This window comes from Danio rerio, chromosome 2 (genome assembly GCF_049306965.1).
Source record: "Danio rerio strain Tuebingen ecotype United States chromosome 2, GRCz12tu, whole genome shotgun sequence".
NCBI lineage: Eukaryota > Metazoa > Chordata > Actinopteri > Cypriniformes > Danionidae > Danio > Danio rerio.
The window spans coordinates 5,229,153-5,247,043 of record NC_133177.1 but is presented as its reverse complement, the minus strand read 5'-3'; the positions used below and the strand labels follow the sequence as shown (position 1 = coordinate 5,247,043).

General features: G+C 34.9%; 1 protein-coding gene across 50 annotated transcripts in view; it reads left to right on the top strand.

Moving 5' to 3' along the window:
• The window catches only part of dlg1b (discs large MAGUK scaffold protein 1b), a 172,647-nt gene that overhangs the window by 119,436 nt on the left and 35,320 nt on the right, over window positions 1–17,891 (top strand). For all 50 annotated transcript variants that reach the window (XR_012387156.1, XR_012387155.1, XR_012387154.1 and 47 more), the window contains 4 exon segments: window positions 5,276–5,400; window positions 7,083–7,252; window positions 12,882–13,018; window positions 13,113–13,257. Coding sequence is in view for 45 of the 50 variants with exons in the window: in XM_073916586.1 (XP_073772687.1) it covers window positions 5,276–5,400; window positions 7,083–7,252; window positions 12,882–13,018; window positions 13,113–13,257 (577 nt within the window). In the remaining 5 variants the exon portion in view is untranslated.

Genomic DNA, 17,891 nt, shown 5'->3' with positions numbered 1-17,891 from the left:
GCCTTTTTATTCTCTGCTGTCTCCATACAGTGCTGTAACTCCTGTTAGGTGCTAAGAATTAGTGCTTAAGAGAGGATAATCTGCAAGCATGATCGGGGCCAAATAAGTCACTCTCTAGTTTATTGGTGTAATGGGACTTGCGTGTTTTAATTTGATGGTGTAATGGGAATAAACATGTGCCAGAGGTATTCTGTATATATTGTGTAAATAAATATGTACAATATTAAATTGCACATATTTAAAGTGAAGTATTCTGACTCTAATTATTTAGATTTTAGACAGCACTTTATAATCTTTTTCTGTTTATTTAAATGTAGAGCACTTACAAAACCATGCTAGCAACATGCTAATCAATAATAGAAGCCTGTAAACAACATGCTAATTCATGCTATTAAACAGCAAATTTGTAGTAGAATGATGTGTTAATAATGTGTTAATCCACACTAAAAACATGCTAGTAACATGTTAACATGCTAATTTCATTAGAAACATGCTAACTCATACTAGAAACATTTAACAACATGCTAAGTACTAAAAGCTGTTTGCCACATGCCAATCCACACTAGAAACATGCTAACCTGTTAATTCATACTTGAAACATGTTATTATGTTAATTCATACTATAAACAAGCTAGCAACATGTTAATTCATAGTAGAAACATGTTTCCAACATGCTATTTCACTTCAAACATACTTGTAACATGTTAGTTTATACTAAAAACATGTTAAGAACATGCTAATTCCACTAGAAACATCATAGCATCATGTTAATTTATTATTAAAACATGTTAAGAACATGCTAATTCCACTAGAAACATCATAGCAACATGTTAATTTATACTCGAAACATGTTCGCTAGAATTATGCTAGCAACATGCCAACTCGTAATAAAAACATTTAACAACATGCTAAGTCTTACTGAAAGCATGTTTGCCAAATGCCAACTTGCACGAGAATCATACTAACAACCTGTTAATTCATACTAGAAACATGTTACTAACATGTTAACCCATACTAGAAACATGCTAGCAACCTGTTAATTCATACTAGAAACATGTTACTAACATGTTAACCCATACTAGAAACATGCTAGCAACCTGTTAATTCATACTAGAAACATGTTACCAGCATGTTAATCCAAACTAGAAACATGCTAGCAACATGTTGATTCATACTAGAAACATGTTAACAGCATGTTAATTCCACTAGAAACATCATAGCAACATGTTAATTCATACTAGGAACATGTTGCCAACATGCTAGTTTCACTAGAAACATGCTAGGAACATGTTAATTCATACTTTAAAACATGTTAACATCTTGTTAATTTATAGTAGAAACATGTTAGCAACATGCTACTTTCACTAGAAATATGCTTGCATCATGTTAACATTTTAACAACATACTAAGTCTTACTAGAAGCATGTTTTCTAAATGTCAATGCATACTTAAAACATGCTAACAAAAACTGTAGTAAATGTATTGTTCATTGTTTGTTCATGTCAGTAAATGCATTAAGTCACATTAACTAATGAACCTTATTGTACTTGGAAAATGTTACCATGTTAATTCATACTCGAAACAAGCTAGCAACATGTTCATTCATACTATAAACATGTTTCCAACATGTTAATTTATAATAGAAACATGTTAAGAACATGCTTATCTATCTATCTATCTATCTATCTATCTATCTATCTATCTATCTATCTATCTATCTATCTATCTATCTATCTATCTATCTATCTATCTATCTATCTATCTATCTATCTATCTGTCTGTCTGTCTGTCTGTCTGTCTGTCTGTCTGTCTGTCTGTCCGTCTGTCCGTCTGTCCGTCCGTCCGTCCGTCCGTCCGTCCGTTCCTAGTCATTTCTCCCATAGGCGACTGAATCGAAAGTTCTAAGACAATCGCGAAAACAGGCGCACTTCCGCATTTCAGAATAAGGTCAATAGGGTGGACTGTAAATATTCGTAGTTATTCAATATAGAGTGTCCTTTTAAAAAATGCTGATGTCTGTGGGTATAATACATTTTCAATGAAGTCTATTAGTGTATTGCTTAATAATTACAATTTCTAAACCATGACAAAAGATTCGGCAATTATCAAGACATCACTATTTGAAACCATCACTTTAATGATGGCTTGTTGGAGTAAAAAGAGTAGGAACAATACTCAAAAAATTCTCTTTGAAATAGCATGCATGGTTAAATCCAGGAATTGTTATTTTAAAGGTTAGTAAGTAAAGCAAGTTAAGCAAATAAGAAAAGCATTTATTGCAGTATGTATCGCATTTGAATGCCTATAGTATGACACCGACTCCTATTACAGTGTTCTCCTCTCATAGCCATTCCTAAAATACCAACAAACATGCCTTAAAGCACTCCTATGCAGTGACTTTTTACAGCTCAGATGCTGTCAATTAAATACAGCATGTCAGAGTGTTTGGGAAAGCATAAGAAACACTCTCCTGACTAACCGATTCACTCCGTCACTGCAGAGGGGAAAAAAGAGCAACATCTTGCCTTCCACTGTTAAGACTTAATCCGCAGCTCTGCCTAAGGCCTCCCGCCCCCATCAGCTTTTTTGTGACCCAATTCAGCGCTGCTCTGTAGTGCACATTTATTAACTGCATAAATAAACAATGCTCCTCCACAAGCTGTTGTCAGCGCAACTCAAAGCCTGCTTCATAATGACAACAACAGTATAACTCCATTCAGTCCATGCTTCCACAAATTTCCTACATGTTAATTTCATTGTTTTTAAGAATTAAGAATTGTGTTGTTTCAATTCATTTTAATTAAGTAGTTTGAACAAGCAGCAAAATCATTTTTTGAGTGTAACTATATGTAGATTTGTTTTGCCTAGGGAAAGTATTGCTTAAAAATCTTCTTTATTAGACTATTCGGTACAACTTTACTTGAAGAGGTGTTCATAAGACATGTCATGAATGGGAATGCATGCTTATAACAACTGTCATTAAGTGTCATTCACTAAGGTATGACATTTCAAATGCTTATGACAACTGTTATTAAGTGTCAGTCACTGAGTTTTGACTTTCAAATGCTTATGACAACTGTTATTAAGTGTCTTTCTCTCAGTTATGACATTTCAAATGCTTATGACAACTGTTATTGTGTCATTCTCTCAGTTATGACATTACAAATGCTTATGACAACTGTTAATAAGTGTCATTCTCTCAGTTATGACATTTCAAATGCTTATGACAACTGTTAATAAGTGTCATTCTCTCAGTTATGACATTTCAAATGCCTATGACAACTGTTATTAAGTGTCATTCTCTTAGTTACAACATTTAAAATGCTTATGACAACTGTTATGAAGTGTCAATCGATAGGTTATGAGATTTCAAATGCTTATGACAACTGTTATTAAGTGTCATTTGCTCAGGTATGACATTTCAAATGCTTATGACAGCTGTCATTAGGTGTCAGTCACTAAGTTACGACATTTAAAATGCTTATAACAACTGTTATTAAGTGTCATTTGCTATGTTTTGACATTTACAAATGTTTATGACAACTGGTCTTAAGTGTCATTTGCTCAGTTATGACATTTCAAATGCTTATGACAACTGTCATTAGGTGTCAGTCACTAAGGTATGACATTTCAAATGCTTATGACAACTGTCATTAAGTGTCATTTGCTCAGGTATGACATTTCAAATGCTTATGAAAACTGTTATTAAGTGTCGTTTGCTATGTTATGACATTTCAAATTCTTATGACAACTGTCATTAGGTGTCAGTCACTAAGGTATGACATTAAAAATGCTTATTACAACTGTTATTAAGTGTCATTTGCCATGTTTTGACATTTTCAAATGCTTATGACAACTGTTAAGTGTCATTCTCTCAGTTATGGCATTTCAAATGCTTATGACAACTGTTATTAAGTGTCATTCTCTCAGTTACAACATTTAAAATGCTTATGACAACTGTTATTAAGTGTCATTTGCTCAGTTATGACTTTTCAAATGCTTATGACAACTGTTAAGTGTCTTTCTCTCAGTTATGACATTTCAAATGCTTATGACAACTGTTATTAAAAGTCATTTGCTCAATATGACATTTCAAATGCTTATGACAACTGTTATTAAGTGTCATTTGCTCAGTTATGACTTTTCAAATGCTTATGACAACTGTTAAGTGTCTTTCTCTCAGTTATGACATTTCAAATGCTTATGACAACTGTTATTAAGTGTCATTTGCTCAGTTATGACATTTCAAATGCTTATGACAACAATTAAGTGTCATCCTGTTAGATATGACATTTTAAATGCTTATGACAACTGTTATTAAGTGTCCGTCTCTAAATTATAACATTTTGAATGCTTATGACAACTGTTAAGTGTTATTGTCTCAATTATGACATTTCAAATGCTTATGACAACTGTTATTAAGTGTCCTTCGTTCAGTTATGTCAATTTAAATGCAAAGATGACATTATTTGTTATGACAACTTGCTTGGCATTACCTAGATAACATAACATGTCATAAATCTGTCATAAACATGATTGTTTATATTAAGGCTTCATGACAATCTTCCGAACACCTCTTTAAGAAAATTCTGTTTTTACTGATATCTTTTGAATGGCACCGGAAAAGGCAGAGAAACAATAACCGTTGTGTTAGTACTGGATTAAATGCTGTCTAGTGTATTGTTGGTGTCTGTAAACTGACTTTTAACTGTGGTAAAAGCTATTTGTATTTCTAGTTCTCCCAACATCCAATCAGTAAAACCAATACAAATCAATTGGAAGCTAGTTGAGAGCAGAGCAAGCTGGAGCACTTTTTTTTATTATTATTGTAGTGTTTATTTTAGTGCTAACACTTATTTATTGTTGAATAAATTATGTTTATTGAAGTAGAAATAATATTTTGATTTTAAACATATTTTTATTATATTAAATTTGTATTATATTTTCAAATTATATTTTGCTGTAAATGCAAAACTGTGCAATGCGTTATTTGCTTATTCACAAATGTAAAGTTACAGTATATTTGACAAAACACTCAGATTCAAGTCAAAGACTCAAATTCTAGATCTGGAATTTAATAAAACATCTGGCAACCCTTTTTCTATGAAGCTCATGCGTATAATGAATTATAACTCCGTTTGACACTCCTGAATTAACTTAATGTTAGTCGAGATGTCAAGACCTGTATGCCACAGAAACGTGCTTAGAAACCATTGAACTAATCAACACTCCTCCAGAATGTAACCTCAGCTTTTTCCTCTCTCATGATGTATAGGGGAACTCAGGCCTGGGCTTCAGTATCGCCGGTGGCACAGATAACCCTCACATTGGTGAAGACCCCAGCATTTTCATCACTAAAGTCATCCCAGGGGGCGCTGCCGCTCAGGATGGCAGATTGCGGTAATCTTCTGTTTTTTACACACGTGCATCTGGAAGAAACACAGGGTGATTTGTTCTGGTTGCTTGTTTTAATGTCAAAATTTGTATTTTATTTTATTTTTTTTAACAGTAACAGAAAGACTTTAATACTTTTTAGAATTACACAAAAGACTGAGATACTAATCAACTTGTATAATAATATCTTGCTGGTTTCACAACTTTTAAATAGTGATGGTCATGTGCTTACTTATTTAGATTTTCTAGAAAAATGTTCTCTTTATATTCTTGTTAAAGAGTATATGATGGTAATTAATGGTATTCCTTCAGAGCTTAAGAAATGATTAGTAAATGATATAGTTCAAAATACAAATTTAGATTTTAGTCTTAAATTGGAAGGCATAAATATAAAAGAAAAATTAATAATAATTATCTTAGAATGATTTGCCGGATTGTCAATGTTCCTTCAGCTATTGGGTACTGGAGATCACAATTTCAAGATGTTAACTGGAACGAGACTTTTAAGATTTCTAGACGTTTTTGTGTAACGAATAAAATTAGAGAGGTTATCATTTAAAATTGTTTATCATATTTATCCTGTAAAACAGGTAATTGGAAGATTTTGTAAAGATATTGATTTAAAATGTACTTTCTGTAATGATAAAGAGGAGAGTATTGTTCAATTATTTTATGATTGTATTTATACACAATTGTTTTGCCGTGATCTTTTCTTTTTTGTTAAGCAGAGTACGAATATTGCACAGAAAAAAGCTGTTAATTATTTTAAACACTTATTTTAAACACAATTTAGTTTTTGGAATAATTTATTTATTTATTTATTTATTTTCTTATATTGTACTTGATTGGATGTTAATATGATGTTGTTATTGCCCTTGTATGTACTGTGTTTTAAAATTGCAATAAAAAAAAAAAACAATCAACTTGCATACATTCACAATCTTTCCATCCTCATTTATAATACAACATATATAAATAAATAAAACAACAAAAATTAACAAAAAAAAAATTATGCTAAAGAAAATTAAGTAAAGTTCTAAAATATGAAACCAAATTTTCTACTGATGAAATAAATATCTTGCTTTTCGGCTTTTCATCTCTCTCCATGTCTTTAAATATAACACAAATTCTTCTTTAAACACCACTAGTCGTGGGGTAACTTTGAAAATTTACATTTATGAATATAGAATTTGAATAATAACATCAAATTATTCATTATATGAGATATCTTTTTATCCGTATTAGGCCAAACGTAATAATTATCCATAAGAAGACAAGTCTTATAGATATTTTCTGTTGTATCCAAACTAATACTTCGTCCCAAAATCTTTGTACCGCATCACATTGGAAAAGCAAGTGTTCAATTGTTTCAATATCTAAATTATAAAACTGGCATACATTTGAGTCACCAATATTGAATTTTAACCTTACAAATTCTTTTGCAGGACAAATTTTAAGTCATTTTAAAGTGCACTTCTTTACATTTAGGATTACCATTGAGATGCCAGACCAAAGCCAAATCAGTACACACATTAACCCAATACACTAAACTTTTAATATGCACCAGCCTTTAGTATCAACAAGCTGGATTTTTATCAGATGAATAACGCGAGTAGTGGAATAAAGTTAAGATTTTGCGCACTTGTGTTTCTTGTGTGTGTGTTTACATGTGTTTTTACTCCACACAGGGTGAATGATGTAATTCTGCGAGTGAACGAGGTGGACGTCAGAGACGTCACCCACAGTAAGGCTGTGGAGGCGTTGAAGGAGGCAGGCTCGCTGGTCAGACTGTATGTCAGGAGGAGAAAATCTGCCTCAGAAAAAGTCATGGAGATCAAGCTCATCAAAGGACCCAAAGGTAAAGAAACTCTGGATCTTATTATGTTGGATGTTCTAGAGTGTACATGTTCATTTAAGATTATACATATCCTAATGTAAGGTCAGTTTTAATGTAATTGGTTATCTCTGAGTTTATACTTAGATACTGAAGCCCAGGCCTGAGTTCCCCATCAGAAGAGAGGAAAAAGCTGAGGTTACATTCTGGAGAAGTGTTGATTAGTTTAACGCTTTTTCCAAGCACGTTTCTGCGGTATACAGGTCTTGACTTCTCGACTCGCATCAAGTTAACTTAGGGTTGTCTAATTAAGGAAAAATGTTAAATGAATGCCTATTTGTGTGTTTAGGTTAAGATATTGATTGGTTGAAGCACAGGATGAGATCGCAAGATCTTTGTGTTTGTTTGAACCTGAAATGTTTACCATTAGGAGATGAAAGTACAGCTGGGAAAATAAGTATTGAACACATCCCTATTTTTTTCAGAAAACATATTTCTAAAGGTGCCGTTGTTTTGAAATTTTCACTGGATGTTGCTTATAAATCCAAATAAACCCATATATGCAAAGAAAACAAATCTAAATAGTTTACAAATGAAATTATGTGTAATAAAAAGAATTGATGCTTAACCCTTCTGGCTAGGCGATTAATTCTTCTGAACTGGAAGAGCCCTCACCCTCCTTCTCACTCTTTTTGGATAAGAAATGTTCTTTATTTTATGAAATTAGAAAAAATGAGGTACTCTCTTCACCAAACTAGCACTATTTTTATTAAATTGTGGGAACCCCTTCGCAAATATGTCCAAACTCTTCAGCTCTACCCTGCTCCTTCTGATTGAGTCCCCACCCCCTAATGCCCAGCTTTTACGGGAAACTATTTCTGGTCAACACATTGTAGACTTGTTTTTTATGTATATAAGTTTGCACTAGTGTTGTTGTTTTTTATTTTATTTATCTATTTATTTTTATCATCTTATTTTTATTTATTATTATTTATTTATTTTTATTATTATTATTTGCTCAAAATACTCTTCAGTGTATTTGCTTATTGTTACATGTTTATGTCTTTGTAAATTTTTGTAATGTTTCACAATGTATTAATAAAACATAAAAAAAATAGAATTGACGCAGAAAAAAAGTTTTGAACACATGAAGAAAGGGAGGTGTAGAAAGGCAGTAGTAGCCCAGACAGCGGCTCATTGTAAATGAATATCAGCTGCTTCAGTCCAACATCTACATTAGCAGGATGATGAAGATGGCACCAGGGTGGACATTTCAGCAAGACAATGATCTAAAACAGTGGTTCTCAAACTTTTTTCATCAAGTACCACCTCAGAAAAAAAGGTCTCTCCAAGTACCACCATAATGAGCAGTATTAAAATACAGTAGCGTAGTAAGCCCAGTAAAGCAGCTACAGCTCTGTACAGTTCAAAATGTGTCAGATTAATTCCTATTATTAAGAATAGTTATTATTGTCAGCCACTTTAAACATTATAAATAGTCTAAACGTTAACACTGTACTGTGTTTACAGGTAAAAAACAAACAAAAAATGTCAACATTTAAATTAAAATGTGGTTCTAAAATGGTAGGTTACTGTTCTTAAAAAGTAAAAAAGTGCTGTACTTAAATGTAAAGTATTTACATATAGTAGTCAATTCATCAACACCTGAAAATGTTGCCTGGACCTCAGAAATATAGGCTATGTATCACATGATAAATATTATTATATGTCATATTCATATATAAATCATTTTTGATACATTTTGAAATATATATATATAGCATGTACATATGACATATTTGATTCCTCCGCGTACCACTAGAAGGAAGTACAAGTACCACAGTTTGAGAACCACTGATCTAAAACACAGCCAGGGAAACTCTCAAATGCTTTCAGAGAAAGAAAATCAAGCTGTAGAATGGCCCAGCCAATCACCTGACCTGAACCCAATATAGAAAATACAAAATAAATCTCAGATTTGAAAGACAAGACCCACCGAACCCTCAGGATTTCTACACTATGTTAAAGTCTGTGAAGAACTCGCACCTGAGCAATGCATGTGACTTCATTCTCCATATGAGAGGCGTCTTGAAGTTGTCATCATTAAAGAAGCCTTTTATATAAAGCATTAAGTACGTTTCAGTAGCTCAGTACTTTATTCTTGTGTCTTTTCATTGTTATTACACAAAGGGTTTAAAGGTTTTTTAAGGTTTAAAACTAAGCTAATCCTGTATAAAGCGTTGCATGTGAAAAGAAAGAAAAGGCCTGTGAGCATCAGGCTACGGCAGCTGGATTAGTTCAAAAAGGCGCAGTACTTTTTGCGGTTGGGTCTGTTTTAGTTTGGATCATGTTCTCACCACAAACAACCGCTTCAGGGTTTGTTTGAAAGCGTACCAAGATCAAGATGTCTCGGTACGCATTTTTGTTCCACTTTTGATGCACACTCGAGTGCAATTGCTACATTCACACCTGCCCAAACGAAATGCAACAAGAGGGAAATCGAACTCAAGTGCGTTTCAGCAGAACTAAATAAGGCAGGTGTAAAAACACCCTTAGATTAACAACCAATGCATAAAATAAATGTAATTTATCACACATGTTTGTGATGCATGCAGTTGAAGTCAAAATTATTCGCCCCCCTGTTTTTTTTTCCCCCTAATTTCTGTTTAACTGAGAGAAGATTATTTTCAAACCATTTCCAATTATAATAGTTTTAATAATAATAACTGATTTATTTTATCTTCTCCATGATGACAGTAAATAATATTTGACTAGATATTTTTCAAGACACTTCTATACAGTTTAAAGTGACATTTAAAGGCTTAATAAGGTTAATTACGTTAACTAGGCAGGTTAGAGTAAGTAGGCAAGTTATTGTATATCGATGGTTTGTTCTGTAGATTATCGAAAAAAATATATAGCTTAAAGGGGCTAATAGTTTTGTCCTTAAAATGGTGTTTAAAAAATTTAAAACTGCTTTTGTTCTAGCCAAAATAAATTAAATAAGACTTTCTCCAAAAGAAAAAATATTATCAGACATACTGTAAAAATTCCCTTGCTCTATTAAACATCATTTGGGAAATATTTAAAAAAGAAAAATAAATTTCAAAGGGGGGCGAATAATTCTGACTTCAACTGTATATTGCATATACTGCTATCATGCCAATGATACTTTTACAGTATATTGTGGAGCCCTAGCAGATATACAGCTAGTTCTGTAGTCTTTGTATGTGTTTGAGCTGGGTTTGACAATGGCACACTTGGCATTGCTGGAGGATCTGGCAACAGCATGTCTGCAGAAAGTGGCACACGACTTAAGAGTATTTTGCAGAAAGCCCTTATTTGGAAACGGAGTGGGTGTGTTTTATGCAAATGACCCACATAATGCACTCGGCTGCTCATTTGTATACTTAAAACTCATTAACATCAAAAAGAGCTTAAGAACTCATTTGCATGTGTTGTGAATGACAAAACATTTTGGTCACACTTTATTTTGATGGTTTGTTTGTTGAATTTAAGTTACATTGCATCTACATGCCAACTTACTCTCGTTAGATTATAAGTAGAGTTTTAGGTTGGGGTTAGGGTTAGTTGACATGTACTTGCAAAGTCTCTAATAGTCAGTTAAATGTCTGTTTAGCAGGAGTATCAACAGATATTAAGCAGACAACCAACTAAAACTCAAATGGACCAGCAAAATAAAGTCTTACCAACATTTTGTAAGAAGTTCAAAAATGTAAATAATGCAGTTAGCAGTGAACGAGATCCATTCTTGATGAACGCATATATGGTTAGACATACACACAAATACGCAAAGAGGCTATTTTAAGCCTTAGCATTTCCACAACACGCAGCAAAGACTTTAAGCTGTTGTTACCATGGAAACTGTCCACCCCTTTGACTTTATGTAGAGTTCATTGTTTAATTTATACAATATTTCTCTTTATTTTATGTTGTGTGATTACTGTTGTTCATTGAAGGTATATTTGAGGAAAATTAAATAACTCGTTTTAAAGAGGACCTATTATGCCAAAATCACTTTTATAAGGGGTTTAAACCGTTGTGTGGCAACCGTCTGTAAATATAAGCAGCTTCTTATTGTAAAAAGTGTATTCATTTCATTATTTATGATCAACTTTAATTAAAGCAGTCTATAAAACACTTTGATTGACAGTCTCTCTTTGTACATGTCATCAGAGGGGGAAAGCCCAGCCCATTAATGACAGTCTCTCCCTCATTAGCATAAGATGTTAAGGCGCACTCACACTATGCTATCCGAACCGTGCCCAGGCCCCTTTCCCGGATCGTATGAGAAGTGTGAGTGCTCTGAATCGGGCTCAGGCACAGTTCACTTGACCGGCCCTGGCCGGGTTGGAAGAGGTGCGCCAGATCGCGGTTCACTTGGGCTGCGTCCGAAACCGCATACTTCCATACTATATAGTACGCTAAAATCAGTATGCGAGCCGAGTAGTATGTCCGAATTCATAGAATTCGAAAATCGGTATGCGAGAAGTACCTGGATGACCTACTACTTCCGGCGAGATTCTGAAGTGCGCATCCTATGCATGCTGCCATATCCCATCATGCCCCGTGAGAGAATTCATGAATGGAAGTGAGGCAACGCAACTGACGCAGGTAGGTCACGTGACCATGACAAAATGGCGGATGTAGTACGTCCGAATTCCATTCATACTTTTCACATTCATACTGTATAGAGCGTACTGTTTTATCGGCCGAGTAGTACGTATAAATTTAAATGCAGTACCTACTGAGTAGTAGGCGGTTTCGGACGCAGCCTTGGACTCAGTTACGGTACGCTTGTAGTGTGAGTATAAAGCATGCCTAAGCCTGAAACTGAAGATGAGACGTGACTTTTAAGGGACTTGTTTCATATGGATTTATTAATCATTCTTACTGTTCAATGAACGCAAATTGTCGTGGATTATTAAAGACGCAAACCCCTCACTGCACCACAGCTGCACCTTCAGCAAATCTCCTAATTCCTGCAGCATGAGGACTTTACGATTGTTTATGAGCGTCAAAAGTGGTGGATCTGTTTGGCAAATATTTAAATGTGTTTTACTGCATCCCAAACGACTAAAACGATATAACAAAAAAAAATCTCCACTGTGCTGAGCGAGAGCGCTTCTTAAACTAAAAAGCACATCATCGATGACATAAGCATGCTCGGGCCCGAATGCAATGTGAGTGCGGGAAGGGGGACAAGCATGCCTCAGCCCGCTTCAAGGCAACTGTACATAGTTTGAGTACGCCCTTAGTCTTGTTTTTGAATCTGCCACTATGCTGACACATAGGCATTTGTGACTCCGCCTTCTTTTAAAAAGAGCACAACGTCATTTGAATTTAAAGTGACAGTCACCAAAACGCCACAATTAGGATCAAAGCCTAAAAGGGGCAGATGTAAAGAGTTATAAAACATTATTTGTGAGGTATTTTGAGCTAAAACTTCACACACACACACACACACACACACACACACACACACACACACACACACACACACATACTCTGGAGGCATCAGAGACTTATTTTACATCTTGTAGAAAGAGGCATAATAGGTCTCCTTTAAATGAAAAAAGGTAAATGAAGTCGTTTCACGAGTTGTTTTTGTCTGTATGTTGGTTTGCTGCAGGTCTCGGTTTCAGTATAGCAGGGGGTGTTGGGAATCAGCACATCCCAGGGGACAACAGCATCTACGTCACCAAGATTATTGAAGGTGGAGCTGCGCACAAAGATGGGAGGCTGCAGATAGGAGACAAACTTCTTGCTGTAAGAAAGTGCTCTGTTGTTTGTTATTGATGACCGTGTGCTTGTTAAATCATCCAAATGTGTGTGTGTGTGTGTGTGTGTGTGTGTGTCTTAGGTGAATAGCTCCTGCTTGGAGGAGGTTACCCATGAGCATGCCGTGACTGCCTTGAAAAATACCCCAGATGTGGTCTACTTGAAAGTGGCTAAACCCAACAGTGTCTTCATGAACGACAGTTTTGCTCCTCCTGACATCACCAACTGTGAGTTTCACTTCTATAAGACTTGCTTAAAACTACGCACTTTTTAATGGTATTAATTAATTATTGGTAAATAGTGATCTAAGTGAAGTTGTCAAGAAAGCAAATATTGAGGCATATGTCCCAAAACCTATGGTTTCTACTAGGAATTCGTGATGTTTGATTCATATTGATATTAGTAAGAAAAAACTCGTAAACTTTTATTTATTTATTTATTTATTTATTTATTTATTTTTTGGCCAATATCTAGTGTTGGGTGATAAATTGAAGGCAATTTTCATCTGTATTTTTAAACCGCGTAACAAATTGCATTCAAAATTGCAGCTGATTTATTCGATTGAGATTAAATTGAGATAATCAAGGTGCAATAATGTCCGTTTCTACTGATAATGTTCTGTAAGTGCTGCTACATCTAAAACACTTGAAAATATTTTGTTTAATAATAAATGTTTTTACTCCAAACTTACTTATTAACTTCAGTCAAGTGTTTAGTCACATTATTAGTCACATTGAATCATTCATATATTAATTTTCCTTAGTCTACTTATTTATTCTTAGTCTCTTAGGCTTAGTCTCTGATTTATCAGAGGCCACAGTGGAATGAACTGCCAACTATTCCAGCATATGTTTTAAGCAGCGAAACACCCATACTCACACACACTCATACCTATAGCGCATGTCTTTCCTAGAGGAAAAGACAGGAAGAACATGCAAAATCCACACAGAAATGCCAACTGACCCAACTGGGATTTGAATCAGCGACCTTCTTGCTGTGAGGGGACAGTGCTAACCACTGAGCCACCGTGCCACCCACATAGATTCAATGAAAGCATTTTATTTGGCAAGCTATTTTTCTGCAATGCAAAGGTAATTTCTTTAATTAGATTTTTTTAGTACGTCCGATTTAATTGTCTATGGAAGAGATGACTACACTATAAAAAATGCACACACAATTCCTTCATGTTGTCCCAATACAAATCGATTAAGTTAGCTTGAACATCAATTGAACATAAAGCAATTGAGTTTTCTCTCCAAAACAAACGTAAAAATTGTGTCTTTTCAACTCACTTTAAATAAGTAGTTTGAACAAACAACAAAAGTCATTTAAAGCTGCAAGCAGTGATGAAAAGGACCTCGCACACAGACTCACCGGTGACCTTAGGATGACAGAGCACAATGAACAATAATAATTAAAGTATAAAAGTAATATAAAAAACCTGACAATGTTGGTTATTTGTTTAATTCATACTTCTGTCAGCAGGTGGCGCTTTGACTGTAAATGAATATTCGCATGTAGATGTCTTTAGTATAGTAATATAATCAAAGGTGTGGAATTTGGGGCAGACTGGACATAGTAAGCCTGACTTATAACAACATGCTTTTCCATGGCGAAACAATGAGGTTTGTCAGGCCGCCACTGACGCGCCTTTCCACGAAAACGTTAGATTTTTACAATATATCATCGCTAGAGCTTTCAGATAACACCACCCAAACTTGGTGCTGAAACAATCAAATTTCTAAGAGAAGTTTGTTAGAGTGTAATACTGTTGCCATCAGGTGGCGCTATGACAGTAACTGGATATTGGTGTGTAAACGTATTCAGATCAGGACTGTTAATAAACGTGTGGATTTTGAAGCAGATCATACAACGTACGCCTGAGTTATAACCTGAGCTTCGTGGCAAAGCATCAAAGTTTGTGAGGCTGCCACAGACACACCCTTCGAAGAAAACTCTAAATCTTTGCAATTTAACATCGCCAAGGCCTTTAGTTGACGATTGGATAAAATCCCTAGGAGTTTGTTAAAATACAACGCCCGGAAATGGCAAAAACTGCATTTTTTGGCAGAAGAAGTTAAAAATATCTGACCTTCTGGTGGGTTTGAGATTTTGCTTCAAGAGACTGTTCTTGTAGATGTTGGCATGTTTGATGTATGTGCCGCTTTTCATATGTGTACGCGAAATGTAGCTCGGGGGCCACTCCAACAAAAGTGCACAGGTGACTCTGTTGAGCCAATTTGCCACACCCACTTCTGAAACGTATAACAAATGTCAATTTTCACAACTGGGGAGTGTGCAAAGTTTCGAGAGTTTTCTGGCATGTTTAGACCCTCAAAATCGCGATTAATTTTAGAGAAGAAGAAGAATATGAAACGGAGCAATTCCAATAGGGCCTACGCACCATATACAGTCATATACAGTGAGGGAAATAAGTATTGAACACGTCACCAGTTTACCAGGTGACTTGAAATTTTACAGGATGTTGGCAACAAAAAAAAAACATATATTCAAACTAAATTATTTACTTTACAAATGAAGTTATGCGTAATAAAATGAAATGACGCAGAGAAAAAATATTGAACATATGAAGAAAGGGAGGTGTAGGAAGGGAAAGCCCAGACAGCAGCTGAAATCTCTGTAGTTCTTCAGCAACCCTCTGCCCTTCGCTATTGTAAATAATTATCAGCTGCTTCAGTTCAACATCTACATTAGCAGGATGATGAAGATGCAACCAGTGTGGAAAATACAAGTTTGCACAAGCTAAAAAAAAATCTCAAAAAACAGTGAATCGAACAATACACATATGTACCGAAATTGGACAGGAGAGTCGAACGGTTTAGGTTTTTTTAGGTACCGTCTCATCCCTAATGGCTATTACTTAAATTAATAAAAAACTTGCTGAAGGATACCGTGCAGTTATTCTGTACTTGTGTTGGAATGTCAAAGCAATTCCATGCATGTTCAATAAGAAAAGGTCTGGAAAGGGTTTTCTTCAATGCCAAAAATTTTAGTCATTTATTAGATACAAATTAATAATTTGATGACAGACTTCTGGGTTACATTACTCCAATAAAATACAAGAATTACATTAAAGAGATTTGCAACTAACGTACATTTCCCTGACTCCAGCTTATTTACACAACTGATATTAAAAGGTGTTGCACCCAGACATACTTCCTCTTTTCTGCAACCCTTCTCTGCATACCAGGACTGAACAATTAAGTGCATCTTCAATATATTTCACAACTTGTACAAGCATCATGCTCCTTGTGACATGTCTAGACTTCTTATTAAACAGCAGTCTGGAACAAGGGCCCCCACACCATATTTATTCTTATTCTGCTACTTCCCTCTTGTCAGCAGTTCCTTCTAAAAAGCATGCAGCACAGTAAAAAAAAAGAAGTGTGCCTGGTCAATATATGGTATCATACAAAAGAAAAAAGATTGATTAATCTGTTGTTAGTCTAAACATTTTTCTAATAAAAATGAAGACACAAAAGTAATAAAAATAAATTCCTTTTTCTCCACACTTGCATTTTCAATTGTAAGTTTTCAGCAATCAAAAACTGAATCTAAATCATAGTACAGGTAAAAGTTTACCTCAGGAATGAGCAGATTTGTTGACCTCAGCTAACTCAAAGCACTCCAGGTACACAATTAAGTCACTGCAGGCTCATCATCAACATCGTAATTACGAGCAAGCACAATTTTTCTAATCGAACTGATGCTGATGTTTACAAATTAAGCCGTTATTGACCAATTTATTGAGCGTTCTGATAATACCATGCATCCGTAGTTTCTAGGAATAGCACGTTTGCTGTATATGAAGAACGAGGTAGATGACTACGCTTTACATTATTACAACTCAAAACATCTCCCAGCCCGCACTCAATGGAAACATCCCACTGCATTGCTGCATTTGTACAAGCTAAAGTGCAGGATGGGGGAAAAGGAGATAGTGTCATACTCGTACACACTGTTGTGTTGTGTGTGTCCAGCAGTGAGCGTATTGATCGGTGCTCTGTTCATAGCCCTGCCAGCAGGAGCACTAATAGGCCACAGAGGAGAGAACTAAACTACCATCGATTGCTCTTGTCTGAACGTGACGCCCCCGCAGCCAATAAAGCCTACGCTGTACCTAAATGCAATGCTTCAAAAATACTCCTCCTTCCCCCTATCTGCCCTTAAAGGGGACCTATTATGCAAAAATCACTTTTATAAGGGGTTTAAGCACACTTGTGTGGCGACAGTCTGTGAATGTAAGCTGTTTCTAATGGTAAAAATTAAATAATTTAATTGTTTATAATCACACTTGATAAAAACAGTCTGCAGAAACACTTTGATTGACATTCTCCTGTTTGTACGTGTCATCAGAGGAGGAAAGCCCCGCCCATAAATGACCATCTCTCTCTCAGTAGCATAGGATGATTAGTCTTGTTTCTAAATCTGCCACTATGCTGATACATGCATTTGTAGCTCCGCCCTCTTTTAAATAGAGCACAATCTCATTTAAATTTAAAGTGACAGTCACCAAAATTAAAGCCTAAAAGGGTCCGTTTAAAGAGCTATAAAACATTATTTGTGTAATATTTCGAGCTGAAACTTCACATACACACTCTAGGGACATGAGAAAATTAATTAACATTTTCTAAAAAGAGGCATAGTAGGTCCCCTTTAAACATGACACTTAGTACACTAAAGTATTATGAGAAAGTATTTAAAAGAATATACTATTATTCATGTATTAAAACAAACTACTTTCAGTCTGAATGAAAATAGAACAAATATAACCTAAAATCAAGTTGTAAATGTAAATCTTTTTTTTTTTAAATATATTTCTGAGCGTATTGAAGAAAAT